The sequence below is a fragment of the Myxocyprinus asiaticus genome, chromosome 39 (assembly GCF_019703515.2).
Source record: "Myxocyprinus asiaticus isolate MX2 ecotype Aquarium Trade chromosome 39, UBuf_Myxa_2, whole genome shotgun sequence".
NCBI lineage: Eukaryota > Metazoa > Chordata > Actinopteri > Cypriniformes > Catostomidae > Myxocyprinus > Myxocyprinus asiaticus.
The window spans coordinates 37,790,001-37,807,855 of record NC_059382.1 but is presented as its reverse complement, the minus strand read 5'-3'; the positions used below and the strand labels follow the sequence as shown (position 1 = coordinate 37,807,855).

At 39.5% G+C, this 17,855-nt stretch overlaps 2 protein-coding genes across 2 annotated transcripts in view; both read right to left on the bottom strand.

Annotated features, from left to right (window-relative positions):
* Positions 1-1,855: 1,855 nt before the first annotated feature.
* Positions 1,856-4,534, bottom strand: her13 (hairy-related 13). The gene is made up of 4 exons (XM_051678566.1): positions 4,319-4,534; positions 4,127-4,213; positions 3,953-4,034; positions 1,856-2,827 (listed from the first exon to the last, which is right to left on the bottom strand). The coding sequence occupies exons 1-4, from the start codon at positions 4,397-4,399 to the stop codon at positions 2,403-2,405; spliced, it is 675 nt and encodes a 224-aa protein (XP_051534526.1). The 5' UTR covers positions 4,400-4,534; the 3' UTR covers positions 1,856-2,402.
* An 8,588-nt stretch (positions 4,535-13,122) lies between these two features.
* Positions 13,123-17,855, bottom strand: part of her8.2 (hairy-related 8.2) — a 7,554-nt gene continuing 2,821 nt past the window's right edge. Inside the window, exon 5 of the mRNA XM_051678588.1 lies at positions 13,123-14,354. Coding sequence (XP_051534548.1) covers positions 14,014-14,354 — 341 coding nt within the window. The 3' untranslated portion in view covers positions 13,123-14,013. The remainder of the gene's footprint in view (positions 14,355-17,855) is intronic.

Below are 17,855 nucleotides of genomic sequence, written 5' to 3'. Positions count from 1 at the left end.
TTGGCCCCATTCACTTCCTTGTAAGTGTCTCACTTTAACTGCGATGTTTACTTTTTATTTTTTTAAAGAAAAGTAGGGAAATTAACATTATGCCACAAATGCTGTTGATTGCGCTTGTATTTGTATTGAGCCCCGAATATTCCTTGAAGCATTTTGTAATGTAGTAATGTTTGTAATCCCTCTGTGGTCCACTGTTCATCAACGACAAAGAAAAAAGCAGTTTTATCATTAAAAGAAAAAACAATTACCAACTGCTTTTTACATTTTAAGAAGTCACATGGGTTCTGTTTTATAAATATATGAAATTTTTCTTCATATAATAATATTTTTCATAATGTGGGGGGTTATTGAAGTAAGTGTTACTCATATTTCATTATGCTTTAATATGATGTCATTTCAAGTTGAAGTTACATCCATACATACACTTTCTTCAACATCCCCAGCTTTGATCTTTCAGGTTGCTATCTGTAAAAGGTGTGAATGGTTGCATGGATGATCCCATTCCTTCAATCCTGGACACATAATCCCATGCTTGAAACACTCACGTCCTGTTTGAAATGTGCTGTGTGACACCCTTTAGCATCTCTTTTTTGTTAAAACAGTCGCCCTGTTGGCCACACAGACAGGATTTCACACGGAAAGCTTCACCCCCTCATTGAAAGACGTGTCAGATGTCACACCTGGCCATGCAAGGGGCCATCAGGATTGTCTTTAGAGGGGCTTTACGCACAGCATGTTCACTAGAGGCTACTAACACAATTATGTACCCCTTTGGTGGCTGGGCTGCAGACTTCTTACATCTGTGTATGTTTTCTAGATATAGAAAACTTAATTGAGGTTACAGTTTCCCACATTGTTGTGCAACACATTTGGTGAACTTTAATAGATGAATTGCTCTAGAAAAACCATGAGGCATTTCCTAATGCAAAGATCAACATGTTAAATTCAGTTATTTTTTACATAATTGTTGGGAGGTATGATCAACAGTCTGTATAACCAACCATTTCCTTTAAATTCATGACATAAAACCAATCGTGCTTTATCTAGGCCTTTAAATGAAAGGGTAATTATGATAGTTATGTTGATATTCCTATAGTTGTCTTTGAAGTAGAGGCGTTAAAGTTTAAATTTAGATGTTAAAGGAACATTCCTGGTTCAATAATGCTGATTACCAGAAAAACAATTGAGGTTACAGTGAGGTACTTAAATGGAAGTGAATGGGGCAAGAAATGTGAAGCTTCTAATTGTATAAAAGCAAATACAATAATTCTTCTATTAAAATTTGTGTATAATTTGACCGTCATTTTTGGCTTTGGGGTTTACAGTGTTGCATCGTCATGGCAACAAACTTGTAAAATTGGCTATAACTTTACACTGAAAATGTTAGTAAGCAATTTTATCAAACTAAAATCATGTTAACAAGCATATTATTTATGTCTTGTGGCTATACTTTTGAAACAATGAGTATTTTAACGTTTATTATCTGGCCCCAGCCGCCCCATTGACTTCCATTGTAAGTGCCTCATTGTAACCTCGATTTTTGTTTTTTTAAAGAAAATGAGGGACGAGTTTTATTTGTGGTAATCAACATTATGCCACAAATGCTGTCGATTGCGCTTAACTTGTATTGAACCCGGAATATTCCTATAAATGTTTAGACAAGCTAGTGAAAAAACAGTGCCATTTCAAAATAGTTCATATTTAGATATCATTTTAGGTTTTTTAAGTTAATGCAGAAGCTTGAAGACTTGCTGTTTTTAATTGTATTAACAAAAGAACAGGTTATAAAATTCTTTATAGCAAAATAAACTCCATTAAAAAATAGACTGTGAACTGACACTTAATGATGGTAAAATTAAATATTTGTTTTATTATTTCAAAATCCTAAAATACATAAACAATCTTAAAAATTAAAATTTTATAATTACTACACGGTAGCCCATGAAAACCATATTTACAGTAGGCCTTATCTGTGACAATCTCTCAAACTGCGACCTTTTAGTACTATTATCTAGGTCTACAAAGACACAAAACATCTTTCCTCCTACCCTAAACCGACGCTTTCACTTTTCTCTAAAAATAAAAAATAAAATCTGCTATTCGATATCTGAAAGAGCTGTTATACATCAAGACATTCCATTTCTGGAGGAAAAAAACGATCAAGTCCATCATGTTTGCATGAATATGAAGTTATTGGAGGGATATTTCAAAGTCACTCCATTCTGACCCGTGAGACGATGCCATATTCCCCTATATCAACCTGTGCATGTAAAATCCACAAACTCCAACCATTTCCTCGTGAGAATCTGATGAGAAAACAATCCCACCATGTTCCAAATCAGGATTAAGTGATGAAGTATGAAGAAAGATATTGATCATTTATGGTCGTGTGAGAAGTGTTTCTACCATGGCCTCCACATGAACTTGGAGTGTGTGATGGTGGAGTTTAGGCGGTCCTCAGCTGATGCTGGGCTTGCTTCTGGCTCTGTCTCCTCCAGGTCAAAGCAGAGATCCTCACTGGAAGGGTTGGACAGGCATGGGGACAGTACTGAGGACAGGTCGGATACACTGTGGCCTCCTGGACTCAATGCTTCTCCGGCTGGCCATGATCCACTGGAGGAGGGAGGCTCTGATATGAGATCCATGATCATCTCTTGAAGGTGGTCCTCGTTTAATGGCATGCACTCCAGCAGGTGATTGAGCAGCTCAGCCGCCACATTGGCATCGATCCCCGGGCACGTTGACACAAAAGTGTGCACCTCATGCATGCACTGGATATAACCTGCAGCGAATCTCTCGCTGGCCTCGCGGTTCATAGTTTCAGTCTCTGGAAAGTCAGATACACAATTATCTTCATTGCAACCAATCACATAAATGTGCAATAGAGAGGTGTATCGTATATTCGTATACAGTATATTGCTTATATATATTCTCCGTCAGACAGGTTGTTCATGTGTGTGTGCAGCCAAAATCTTTGCCATCTCAGCAAAGGGGCAGTGGATTTTTTGTAGGAGAAGCACCTTATGAAAGGGGCATGGGCTCAAGCCCCAAGAGCCCCCCCTGCTTAAGGCATATACTTTATACAAGGGTATAAAAGTGTACCCTTGCTTAAGGGGTATACTTTTCGTTTTCGTGAATTTTTGATTGGATCGCGCCAGGTTAACTGCGTTGCCTTTCAAGGCATACTCTTCTCACCCAAGCGAATACAAACCCCTCGATGTACATGACCTCCGACTGCTTTGTGATACATTTTTAGTACAATTAACGGCGGGTGATGAACCACAGAGACGAGGACTATCCGCATAAGACAATCTGGGCCATGTGCGGACTGTTCTGATGTGCGATCACCAACGTGGACAACCGAAGTGCACTTTGGCCCTTTATAATCCATTCATAACTAAAAATGATTTATATATTTTTTTTAAATAGAAAACTGGCTAATTAACCCAAAATGTTTGTATGCTATGTACTCGTGTCGCACGACAAGCCAAAAGATCATATTTTAATCAATGAAACAGTCTACACTGGTTGACGCTGTTGCGGTGCGTATAGTGGTGACAGTAAAGACCAGCTTAGGCTGGTTTTAGCGGGTCTTTTCAGCAGGGAATTTGAATAATCTTTTGTTTCTAATCACATTTAGATGTAGTTTTTGTCATAATAATAATTCTATAATAAAAATGTAGATAGATATTTATACCAGTGGATTTCCGTTTTCCCATTTAACCGTTGCGATCTACTCGAGCTCACAGGTGATTGGCCCGCGCTATAAGAACGTTTATTTCGACGCGCCGTTCTTCTTGCGTCACCAGTATTGAAATCAGTTGCGAGTCTCGTTGCGCTCTGCTTGATGAGCGCGATTAGAATGACGCGTGGAATCGCTACCTGTATAGCGCGTTTCAAATCGGTCTCTTTTGAGGCTCCAATTCAGTTATGATGTTGCCGGTCATCTTACCTTGAGAACGGTTCTGTAGGATGTTTTCAACTCGTTTAACTGTCATTTCAAGCACCTCTGCATTCTCCATCTTTGCCTGCAGCTGCACAAAAAGTGAGAGAAGATTTAAGTGTCCATTCATCTATCTATATATCTATCTAGACTGACAGTTGTGAGAGAAGAGGATTCACTTACATCATTATCCGCGAGCAGTGTCCGCAGTTCCTGCAGGCTTTCATTTATGCGCGCTCGCCTTTTCTTCTCCACTAAAGGTTTTCGCGTCTGGGGCAACAAACATGCAATATAGATCCGTGTAATACATGCAATAAGCAAACGTGGCCGTGTGTTTCATTTACGGCATGTAATGACAACGCAAAAGGGTCCTACCTTTCTGTCACCTTTAACGGCATAAAAGTCATCCTCCTCCATAGCGTAACCGTTTTTACCGAGACGAGCGGCGGGGGTCATTACCGATCAAGGGCTTGGTCAGCGATCCGCGGTTCGAAAGCGCTCGGTCCGTGAAACAGCAGAGAGTGAATATGTATGGCAGCCACTCGGACCAAACGTGACTGGCAGTTCATCAGTGAGGGGCTCGAGTGAGGGTTTTATACTGGCTCATTTGCATATGAATGAAAGATTCGCGTGCAGTAGTCTGAGCTCACACCAGCCAATCAGCGCGCGCGCTTTTGTCTCCGAGAGCGCATATTACGGGAGGCTGCCGAATTGAATAATTTTTTTATTTATGTAGATATACTTTCCCCTTAGGCAACTGCTGATTTGAGTTGTACGATTGAATTATTATCAAAACATGATCCCATTTTTGCCCACAAAATTTCCGTCACGCAGCAGTATGCTTGTTGCCTTAAAGTATACTGTAAATAAATGTTCGTATTTTATCACAATTATTTTATTGAGCATTTATTTATTCTATTTAACAGCATGTAATTTACATGTAATAATACATGTAATTTTACGTTCAAATATTGTATAATAATAATAATAATAAAATGAATAAGTTAAAAGTATGATTTACTTTATAGTTAAGAGAATACATGAATACATTCACTTTTATTTAATATTACGGTGAAAAACAGTAATTGGTGGTGTTCAGAAGTAGGCTACCTGTGTGATCCATCACATTTGATTATGTTTTGGAAATATTTTGTAAAAGTTATGTACATTGAGGTGTTTATATTACATGTTGTTTAGTTAATGTTTGTTGCATTATTTTAGTGTCATTTGTGTTACCCTGACGTGTTTTGTGTTTGTGTAAATGGCACTGTGCATTGTCTAGAGGGGGCGAATGCCAATCGAAAGTGATTATCCCTATGCCCTACTCACTATGAAGGACATAGCTCTTGATGTGGGCACTCTGAAGGGAGCATGATATTACAGTTTGAATGTACCCTTCACTAAAAGTCTTGTGAAAGGGCCCTTTGTGTAGAAAATAACCTTTTTATTGTTTGGGATGGCCCTTTGAGAGGTGTCTTCTTCCCGAAGTGCTTTTCAAGGGTGCAAAAATGCAGTTTGGAAAACGACAATTTTTTGGTTCTTGTTCCAAGAAGGGCCATTCTTAATGAAACTGAAGTCATCACTATGTTACTATGATGGTAAACAGTAGATTTAAAGTGCATAGCAGATATCTATAGTCCCAGAAGGTGGGTATATTATCCTTATATCGTTTAATGATATATAGTGAAGTGTAAAAGATACAGGCACCAAAAAGACATCCTGTAATGCCTGAAATATGGTCAAAGTCTTCTTTACAGTGAACTTCTGGGAATCACATAGCTGCCAGTTGTTTTACCGTAAATGTAACATTAATTTTTTCAGTCCTAGATGTAGACTATATATGTCGACCTGTTTACTAGTTTACACGCAAACTTACATGTCTGTTTTTGTTTCGTATTGTAGCTACTTTTTCTTAATGGAATTATTATATGTATTTGTATACCAGTAATAACGTATGACACGACTTCTTATTCTTTATTATTAGCCCTACACAATAATAAAGTCATAAAAACTATAAAATAACAAAAATGGAGGTACCAAATAGGAAAACATATACCAAAATATTGAACAGATCAAAACTACTGTATCTTGTATTTTAGCTTCTTCAACATAGCCAACCTTTGCCTAAATTTCAGCCCTCAACCAACTTCATGAGGTGCATCCTGAGATCCTTTTGAACAGCATTGAGTTCCAATGTATGCTGGTTAAATTCATATGTTGGCACAAATTATATTTGTTTACAAAACTAATTTCAAGCATTGCCTTTAGATCAAATCATTTTTAAGGTGATGAAAAACTTAAACTTCAGTCGTTATTTTTTATTACTGATTTATTTTTACTGTAATATGTAATAATAATAATAATAATTATTATTATTATTGTTGTAAAATATTATTGTTGTTGTTGTAGCATATAATAATAATAATAATAATAATTATTATTATTATTATACTATTATTAATTATAATAAATCATTATTATTATTATTGTAATATATTATTATTGTTGTTTTAATATATAATAATAATAATAGTTATTATTATTATACTACTGTTATTTAATAATAATAATAATAATTATTATTATTATTAATAAACCAAATACGGTCTTACAGTGAAACACACTTCTCATTGCGCCTGTGCCTGAGTTGTGCTTACAGAGGTCGAGGGTCACTCGGATGTAACGTAATGCCGTCAGTTAGCAGCTGCACGCAGCGGTCATGGTTGAATAGAATAGACCAAATTTGAGGAGGAGGGGGAGCGACAGGTGTTCAACTGTTCTACTGGCGCCTGATGGGCCTCTCTATTGGCTGAAGAAAAGGCAACATTCAACTAAACACTGTTAGGTGATCTCAAGAGAACCTCCATAAGAAAATTAGGCCTGGTTTTAGGAACATTAAGGTAATTTTACGTGTTAAGACATTATTTTCAGAACAACAACCACTAACAAACACTACCATTCAAATAAAGTGTTGTTGTTGTTGTTGTTTTGCATTAGTCTACAATAATGAGAATGAATTTGTATTTTTATTATTTATTTATTTATTGCATTATAGTAATGGATATCGGTGTGAATGTGCTGCATGTGGATATCCCCATTGATTAGCCTGGTTTTAAACACAATTTTCTGTTTATGTCTTCGTACTTGCATGCTTTATGTTTTTTTGTTCCTGATCAATGAGCACTGCTATGTATTAGCCTGTATAGCATACACGAATTAAAACGTTTTAGTTATGTCTTGTCTTAATGCTCTCAGTGCAATATGCAGGGACTCACTTAAGGGTTTTTGCAGTCGTTGATTTGACTGTGCATGAAAGAGTACAGAAAACTGATACAGTATAGAAATATATGTAAAGCACAAATATATGTTCATACAAGGTAGAAACGCTACTGTATATATGTGTTCATATATAGCCATATATCAGATTTCTGTATTGGATTCCGTTAGAGATTTAGTGTGTGCGTGTGTGATTGTTCTTTGAACTGATACATGCTGTTTGGCAGCACACCATCCTCGCGACACGCTCGAGACACGTCACTCTCTCTGAAAGACGCGCGCGCTCGAGAGCAGCTGGCGGCAGACGCGCTTTTTGTCTGCTGTTGCGTGCGCTTCTCAGTGCCAAGATTCCATTATATAGGCTACACATTTTTCTTCATGCTGCTTTTTTACTGTTCCATTATTTGGCATGTGCGAGCGACACTGCAATTCTTATATACGCAATTCCACCGAATTGGTGCAAACTGCGGTCCCACAATAAAAATAACTATTCAAAATGTATATATGAACTCCGAAATTGGATACGTCATGAGAATATGTTATGATCTATTTAAATCCAAGGCATTAATTGAGATAATAATAAGCAAAAAAAAAAAAAAAGAAAAAAAAGAAAAAAAAACTAAATGCGAACTTATGAAAATAATACTTAAATATCTTTTCTCATTTTTTCAATGTTGTTTTTTAAAAGATCTTTTTGACTTCTTTTAAAGTGAAAGTTAAAGATGTAGATTCTATTGATGGTTTAATTTTTAAATAATTAAACTTTATTTAAAAATGCTGTCCCTCATTTTCATGTCACTACCGAAACACAAAGTGTTTTATTCCATTGGCTGAGCCTGATTTTAGCCACACTCCTGCATTTTTGACCAGGAAGTGAGACTGCATGTCTGCATCAAGGCCCTATTGTGAGTAGTTTAGAAGTAAATGTGCTCCAAAGTCTGAAAAATCAGTGTGTAACTTTAAGAATTGTCACTACCGAAACACATACCCTCTGCAATTAAATAAACTTTTTGGGGTTTTATTTTAAATATTCTGTTTTAATGTAGGTACAACTGTTCAAAATGTATGATTATTTCCTATTATTCATAAGCTAAAATTAAATAAAATTAAAATTAGCTGAAATTGTCACTACCATAACATACAGTAATAATGTTTCGCTAGTGACATGATTATTTTTAGTAACAAAATGTTGTAATTTTAAAAGAATAGTTCACCCAAAATGACAATTCTCTCATCATTTATTCACCCTCATGTCATCCCAGATGTGTATGACTTTCTTTCTTCTGCAGAACACAAATGAAGATTTTTAGAAGAATATCTCAGCTCTGTAGGTCCATACAATACAAGTGAATTGTGATCAGAACTTTAACCTTGTGCCGACATGTGTGGACATTGTATTTTGGCTTTGCTATATGCAACGCATAATTTAAATTAATTTAAACTGACTGAATACTGTTCACAACATTCTAGACAGTCATTTAAGGGTTACACTTCTGGCGCACTGTGTCACGTGACACTAAGCATGGCAACGATTTCCGTGAAGCATTTCTATGGGCGCAGAGCCAGCAAAAGTGCCTCTTGTATGAAACTTCTAAGTTTTTTGATTGAAACTTGTTTGGCTGTAAAGGGTAGCGTCTCTAGTTTTGTTTGATATGCCGCTTTAAAAAATGCATTAATTTTTCATGCATCAGCGCGCTGATAAACATGAAGTCCACGTATGTGGATTTTGGAACATTATTCCCTCAAAAGTTGAAAAAATATGCTAGTTATTTTTAATAACTTTCAGCATTAACACATCTGTTGGTCATTTCGCTTCATTTTAATATAAATTTTGTTGTATTTTATTTTGTTATCACTGTACAAAGGGTTCTATTCATTAACATTAGTAAATGTGCAATGGGCAATCAGTTCACCCTGCCTCTCGTATGACGTAAGTGCGTTAGCATGTTCACGCGAGAACTGACGTGATACAAGCGGAAGTGCAGCTCAGTTTATTTACAAGAGAATGCTGTTCACAAGCTTCATTGGTTTTGCTTTCATTTGATCATGCCAGCGCACTTACGTCACGCGAGAGGCAGCGTGAACCGATTCCAGTCATGGACATGCATTGAAAAGCGACTGGAAGTAAACAATTATAGTACAAAGGACTTAACTATTGATCTGTTTCTCACCCAAAGCGATCATATATCTTTAGAAGACATTACTTTAACCACTGGAGTCAGATGGATTACTTTTACTACGATAGTCTGTGCTTTTTTGGAGCTTTAAAGGGCTGATCACCATTCACTTTCATTGTATGGACATACAGAGCTGAGATATTATTGTAAAAATCTTCATTTGTGTTCTGCAGATGAAAGAAAGTCATACACATCTGGGATGGCATGAGGGTGAGTAAATGATGGTGAACTATAACTGTGAACTTATATCCAATATCCAAATGAAACATAACCTGATATTATATATATTTTTAGAAAGCTTAGATTGTCTTCTACCTTAGTCAAAAGCAAATAAAAGAACCTTTCAAGACACTCTTTTGACCAAATACCAGATTTTTTTCAGGCTATGTTGGTAAAGTGGGACAGAGGAAAAATTATTCTATAAAAATATCTACAAATTATTCGGAATTAATATTGACATTTTATTATACACTTTCACATCATAACTCATCATATGTAACATTTACAAACATTAGTCAGCTTTTACTTTTTTATCACCTTAAAAAGATTTGCCTAAAATTTCTGCCATTTTCTTTACCATTGCTTTTCCCACAGGTGGCCATGAAATGAGCTCTGCCACACATCGTGATGCAAAATCAAATCAAAAAGTTAATTGTTTCTTCCCAGAGATTAGTTTAGTAATGATTTTTAATTATTTAAAGGGATAGTTCGCCCAAAAATGAAATTTCTCTCATCATTTACTCACCCTCATGCCATCCCAGATGTGTATGACTTTCATTCTTCAGCAGAACACAAATTAAGATTTTTAGAAGAATATCTCAGCTCTGTAGGCCCATACAATGCACATGGATGGTGATCAGACCTTTGTAGCTCCAAAAATCAATTAAAGGAAACATAAAAGTAATCCAGACAACTCCAGTGGTTAAATCAATGTCTTCAGAAGTGATAGGATAGGTGTGGGTGAGAAACAGATCAAAATTAAAGTCCTTTTTTTACTCTAAATCTCCACTTTCACATCTGAAAATCACATGTGGTGACTGTTTAGTTTCACTTTCACATCTGAAAGTGCAAGTTAAATGTGTCAGGGTTCTGCCCTTAGTTTTTTTTTTTTCCCTTTGTGGCAGAGCCCTGACATGTACATGTTCTATGTCTGTTTTATGTCACAAACCCAAGTGCATTCACACAGCACGAGACAAAACACAAGTGCCTGGATTCAGCCACAGAGTAAATAAATCAAACCAACCGAAGTGGCTGAATCCAGGCACTTGTGTTTTGTCTCGTGCTGTGTGAATGCACTTGGGTTTGTGTTTTCTTATTTCCTTGTGCATTCGTGTCTATTTTCAGCGATAACCCCGCCCTCTCGTTTGCCTTGCTATCTGTCTGATTATTAGTTGATTGTTTTCACTTGCCCTCCTCATTATCTCTTTGTTTTCTTCCCTATTTAGTTGTGTTTAGTTGTGTCACACTCCATTGTGTTTTTTGTCTTGTGCCAGTTTGTTGTGGATGTTTCCCAGTTAGTTGTCTGTCAGTTGGGTCATGTCCTGTTTGTTTTATTCCAGCCCAGCCCATCATCTGGTTTGTCACACTGGACTATGTTTTTCCCCTCACCTCCTGGAGGAGGAGGGCCTCTATTCTTCAGTCGCTGCTAACGCTCACAGCTACGGAGGCTGTTCCCCTGCCGCTGGCAGTGTCCACAGAGTCAGTTCCCCTGCCGTTACCAGCATCCACGGCCACGGAGGCCGTTCCCCTGCCGCTGCCAGCGTCCACAGCCATGGAGGCCGTCTGCCTGACCCCGCCCCCTACCTTGAACTGCCTCCCAGGCTGCCAGACCCCACCCCCTACCTTGAGCTGCCTCCCAGGCTGCCGGACCCTGCCCCCTTCCTCGACCCTTTTCTCAGGGCGCCTGACCCCACCCCCTACCTTGAGCCACCTCCCAGGCTGCCGGACCCTGCCCCCTTCCTGGACCCTCTTCTCAGGCCGCCTGACTCCGTCCCCTACCTTGAGCGGCCTCCCAGGCCACCTGATTCTGTCCCCTACCTTGAGCCACCTCCCAGGCCCCCTGACTCCGCCCCTTACCTTGAGCCGCCTCCCAGGCCACTGGACCCAACCCCCTTCCTGGACCCTTTTTCAGGCTGCCTGACACCACCCCCTACCTTGAGCCGCCTCCCAGGCTGCCTGACCCGCCCCCTACCTGAAGCCCCTCCATCCCATTGGTCTGTTCCACCGGCTCCACCCTGGTCTGTTCCAACAGTGCCACCCTCTGTTTATCATATTTTTTGTTTTCTGTCTAGTTTGGTGACATCTGGTATCCGTCCCCTTGAGAAGGGGTACTGTTAGAGTTCTGCCCTTAGTTTTGGGTTTTTTTCTCCTTTGTGGCAGAGCTTAATGCCTTGTGTCTGGATTCAGCCACTTTGGTTGGTTTGATTTATTTACTCTGTGGCTAAATCCAGGCACTTGTGTTTTGTCTCGTGCTGTGTGAATGCACTTGGGGTTGAATGCACCCGGTTAGGTGTCTGTCGGTCGGTTCCTGTCTTATTCCAGCCCAGTCCGTTATCTGGTTTGTCGCCCTGGACTTTTTTTTATTTTTATTATTAATAAAAGCCCATATCGCTACTATGCGTTTGAGTCCTGCTATTTCCTCCACAAACCTAATATATTGCTTCTGAAGATATGGATTTAAACACTGGAGTTGTATGGACTATTTCATATGTTTTTGGAGCTACAAATGTCTGATCACCATTCACTTGCATTGTATGGGCCTACAGAGCTGAAATATTCTCCTAAAAATCTTCATTTGTGTTCTGATGAAGAAAGAAAATCATCCATATCTGGGAATGCATGAGGGTGAGTAAGTGATGAGAGAATGTTCATTTTTGGGTGAACTATCCCTTTAATGAAATGCATATGGATACAATGGGGATCAAGCTCAACTGTCCCACTTTACCCATCTTCACCCGATATTATAAAATTTGAAACATTTACAATCTACCTTAATTAAACATGGAAATGCCACTAGATAGAGGTAACACAAGACTGCCCTGAGAAATTTAATTATGTGGTTTGACACTAAATTAGATGAGTAAATGCTTTAGCTTTGGCTTTCATAAAATAATAAAACTAAAATAAAAACTAACTAAACTGAAACTAGAACACACTGAGAAAATGAAAACTAAACTAGAACTAATAGACAAAGTAAACTAAAAACTAATTTAGTTAAAAACTAAACCAAATTTGAATGACAAACTGAAAATAAAATAGAAATATCTCAAACTATAATAACCCTGATATAGAGTAGTATAGCAATACAACGTATATACGGTTTTCATTTTTTTGCCTACATTCTTTGTAAAAAAAAAAAATTATATATATATCCTAGTTCATTGTACTTACATGTATGTCTTTGTGTGGGTAGGGTTGTTCAGACATTTCTTATGTTACCACCAAACATGGAAATTACCCATTTTTGATGTGTATGAAACTCTTCAGAATTACATTAAATATATCTCAACCATTTAAAAATTGAAATGAATAATACAATTATTATTAAAGTGAATTTTCTTTAAAAAAAAAATTTAGGTTTCACCTGGGTCTTTTTTGACCCACATCTTCATTTTGGAGGTTAATGTCGTATATGCATTCCAGGGTTACAATCATTTAACAAACATATTTTGTTAAATTGTAAATAGGTAAATAATCACTAAATAATATACAACATTTGCTACCAAAACACTCCTTTATTAATAATGGTGTACATAGAAAATGATAGGAAATGAAAAGCTATACAATATTAAGCTAAGGTTGCTGCTGGAAGAGGTATTAGGGAGTCCAGCAGGGGGTGCTCACACTGCAGACTGTGTAGGTCCTAATGCACCAGTACAGTGACGGGGACACTATACTGTAAAAAGGCACCTTCGTCCTTCGGATGAGACGTTAAACTGAGGTCCTGACCCTCTGTGGTCATCAAAACCCAGGACACTTCTCGAAAAGAGTAGAGGTGTAACCCCGGTGTTCTGGCCAAATTCCCCCCATTGGCCCTTATCAATCATGGCCTCCTAATTATCCCCATCCATTAATTGGCTCTATCACTCCACTCTCGCCTCTCCACCAATAGCTAGTGTGAGGTGAGCATACTGGTGCACTATGGCTGCCGTCGCATCATCCAGGTGGATGGTTGAGGAGAAACCCCTGTTCACTATGTAAAGCGTTTTGAGTGTAGTGTCAGAAAAACACTATATAAGTGTAACGTTCATTTATTCATATTAGTAGCTAAAGAATATTTTTAATATTAAATAATATATAGTGTTAAATAAGGTGATTATTAGGGGCCTTCTACAATGCAGGCTACAGTAGTTTTACTTCAGAGAGGAATTAGACAGGGTCTAAAATGAGAGCTATTCTGGACTAGATCCGCCTCACACACGCTTGCAAAGAAGCATATCTATAAGATACATATCAGAGGAGGCTCTACCACAGACAGCCACACTGGGTGTACATACACCCCCATGAACTGTGTGTGAACGCACACCAATGCACATCCACACTCAGACTGGCAGCATACTTACTGTAGATACATTCAGTAAGACATATATTATATAAACATACACACAGACAGATATTTCACCAGGGCCTCCACATGTCAAGAATGGGACTCTGCGGAGGTGGGGCGGCCCTCCCGTGCAGGACAGGAGAAGGAGGGCAGGTTCTTGGGCTCTCCAACTCATCGGCATGGAAACCAACAGTTTCACTATGGTTAGAAGAAATACTTGTCAGGCAGTTCTTGGGTTGCTGAGGGCAGTCGTTGGCTGATCTCGGGAGAGATTTGAGCAAGTGGTTGAGAAGGCGGGACCCCAGGGTTTTGTCCATCCAGTCACAGGAGAGTAGAAGATTGTGAACTTCCTGCATGCACTGGATGTACCCAGTACTGTACCTCTGTTGGGTCTCGGCATCCAGCATGGGATCTGTAGGGAGACAAGGAGATTATGTGAAGACACAAACAATGGAAATCAATGAGGAAAATACTTTGGTGGCCTTGGGTTATTTCTCCATGTCGGTTTTGACAACTATAAAGTCAAAATCAGTGCATCTCAAAAAAGTTACTCAAAACAAACCATCAAAATCTACAAATGACTAATTACTTTTATACACTGTAATCAAATTACTTAACTGATTACTTAATTGGAAAATGAATCACATTCCTAATTACTTTACTTTTAAGTTACTTACACACTTTTAACCCTTATGTTGTGTTTCGGTACTTTTTGACACTTTTTTGACTTTTTTTCATACTATTTTTATATTTTTTTACTTAATGCAATTGAAATAAAATTCCTTGACTTTGTTCACATATTGTATCTGAAAACACACACAAAAATTGGACAATTTTCTTAAAAAAAAAGTGGTTTTATTTCACTTGGTTACACTTGTTGTGTTCCCGGTCAAAAATGACCAGCCATTGGAAAGGAATGGATTAGACTTTAAAATACATAAATACTAAGTGTTCAGGAGCATCGCAATCCTTTAGATGAGCACATATGTGGATGTGTGTTTGTACACACAAAGTCCTCAGACATATGCACACACACACCCACACACACACACACACACACACACACACACACACACACACACACACACACACACACACACACACACACACACACACACACACACACACACACACACACACACACACACACACACACACACCCCGTGTGTTGAGTGCCCTTTTGTGCATTGTCTAATACACACTAAGTGGGCAGTGGTGGCTTGGCGGTTAAGGCTCTGGGTTACTGAGTAGATGGTCAGGGGTTCAAGCCCCAACACTGCCATGATGCCACCGTTGGGCCTTTGAGCAAGGCCTTGACCCCATCTGCTCCAGGGGCAATTAACAAAGCCAATTTTAAATCAATTGCACCAAAATACCACCAACACATCAGTTTTAACACACGAGGGGACCAGGTTTTGGACCATTGCTACTCTCCCTTCCGGGATGGCTACAAATCCCTCCCCCGCCCACCATTTGGCAAATCGGACCACTCCTCCATTCTGCTTCTGCCCACTTACAGGCAGAAACTGAAACAGGAAGCACCCACCCTCAGAACGATCCAGTGTTGGTCAGACCAATCAGACTCTATGCTACAAAACTGTTTTGATCACGCGGACTGGGAGATGTTCCGGTCCGCCTCTGATGACGATATCGAGGTTTACGCTGATAGCATAACATGTTTCATCAGAAAGTGCATAGAGGATGTTGTTCCGTCCAAAACAATACGGATCTACCCGAACCAGAAACCTTGGATTAATAGTGATGTTCGCGCGGCACTTAATGCGCACGGGAATGCGGAGGAGCTTAAACAAGCCAGTTATGCCCTCTGAAAAATCAGAGCAGCAAAACGCCAGTACAGGAACAAGATTGAAGGACAGTTTAACACCACCAACTCTAGAAGCATGTGGCAGGGAATTAATATCATCACGGACTTTAAAGGGAATAAAAACTTCGCCGTGAACACCGCTGCCTCTCTCCTGGATGAGCTAAATACTTTTTATTCACAGTTCGAGGGAAATAACACAGCCCTCGCAGAGAGAGCTCTCGCGGCCGAACCTACAGAGGTTAGTTCACTCTCCGTCTCTGTAGCGAATGTAACCCAATCCTTCTGACGGTTGAATATCCGTAAAGCCGCGGGTCCAGGCGGCATTCCGGGCCGCGTCATCAGAGTGTGCGCGAACCAACTGGCTGGTGTTTTTACAGACATTTTCAACCTTTCCCTCTCTTTGTCTGTAGTCCCCACATGCTTTAAAACGTCCACCATTGTGCCTGTACCAAAGCAATCCAAAATCACTTGCTTAAATGACTGGCGTCCTGTTCCTCTGACCCCCATCATCAGCAAATGCTTTGAGAGACTAATCAGAGATTACATTTGCTCTGTGCTGCCTCCATCACTGGACCCATTGCAGTTTGCTTACCGCAACAACCGCTCCACTAATGATGCCATTGCATCTACAATACACACTGCTCTCTCCCACCTGGAAAAAAGGAACACTTATGTGAGAATGCTGTTTGTAGACTACAGCTCAGCATTCAACACCATAGTGCCCTCCAAGCTTGATGAAAAACTCTGGGCTCTGGGCTTAAACAGCTCGCTGTGCAGCTGGATCCTGGACTTCCTGTCAAGCAGACGCCAGGTGGTTAGAATGGGCAGTAACATCTCCTCATCACTGACCCTCAAAACTGGAGCCCCACAGGGCTGTGTTCTTAGCCCACTGATTCCCTGTACACACATGACTGTGTGGCAACACATAGCTCCAATGCCATCATTAAGTTTGCTGATGATACGACAGTGGTAGGTCTGATCACTGACAATGATGAAACAGCCTACAGAGAGGTGGTGCACACTCTGACACGCAGGTGTCAGGAGCACAACCTCTCCCTCAACGTCAGTAAGACAAAGGAGCTTGTGGTGGACTTCAGGAGAAGAGAAAGAGAACACAGCCCCATCACCATCAATGGAGCACCAGTGGAGAGAGTCAGTAGCTTCAAGTTCCTGGGCGTCCACATCACTGAGGAACTCACATGGTTCGTCCACACTGAGGCCGTTGTGAAGAAGGCTCATCAGCGCCTCTTCTTCCTGAGACGGCTGAGGAAGTTTGGAATGAATCGTCACATCCTCACACGGTTCTACACCAGCACTGTAGAGAGCATCCTGACTGGCTACATCTCCGCCTGGTACAGCAATAGCACCCCCCACAACCGCAAAGCCCTGCAAAGGGTGGTGCGAACTGCCAGACACGTCATCGGAGGTGAGCTTCCCTCCCTCCAGAACACATACACCTGTGTGAAAAAAGCTTGGATGATCATCAGAGACTCCAGCCACCCAAGCCATGGGCTGCTCTCACTGCCACCATCAGGCAGGCGGTATCGCAGCATCAGGATCCGCACCAGCCAACTTCATGACAGCTTCTTCCCCCAAGCAATCAGACTTCTGAACTCTTGATCTCCCACGATCAAATACATCAGCACTGCACTTTATTAATCTTATTATCTCACACTGGACTGTCATAATTATATCTCTCTTAACAACACACTGGCAACTTACTATCAACCGACAGCCTGAATGTCAATACAGTACAATACAACCTACTGTACATTTTATATATACTATATATTCTATTTTGTTTATTGTATAATGTGTATTCTATATTGTGTGTATTTTATAATGTACATTGTATGTTATTATTTGTATATTGTTGTGTGTAATTATGTATATATTAGATTTTAAATTGTGTTGTGTCAATCTGAAGTTTATTGTAAATTGGTATATGTCTCATTACTATCACGACTGCTATGTTGCTCGGAACTGCACCCAAGAATTTCACACACTATTGCACTTGTGTATATGGTTGTGTGACAATAAAAGTGGTTTGATTTGATTTGATTTGATTTGATACTCACTGCAGTTTGG

Coding starts and splice junctions, on each gene's coding strand:
- her13 (XM_051678566.1), bottom strand. CDS start 4,399: ATGACCCCCGCCGCTCGTCTCGGTAAAAACGGTTACGCTATGGAGGAG. Junction 4,035..4,126: donor CACTGCTCGCGGATAATGAT/GTAAGTGAATCC, acceptor CTTTTTGTGCAG/CTGCAGGCAAAGATGGAGAA. Junction 2,828..3,952: donor CCTACAGAACCGTTCTCAAG/GTAAGATGACCG, acceptor CTGACTTTCCAG/AGACTGAAACTATGAACCGC.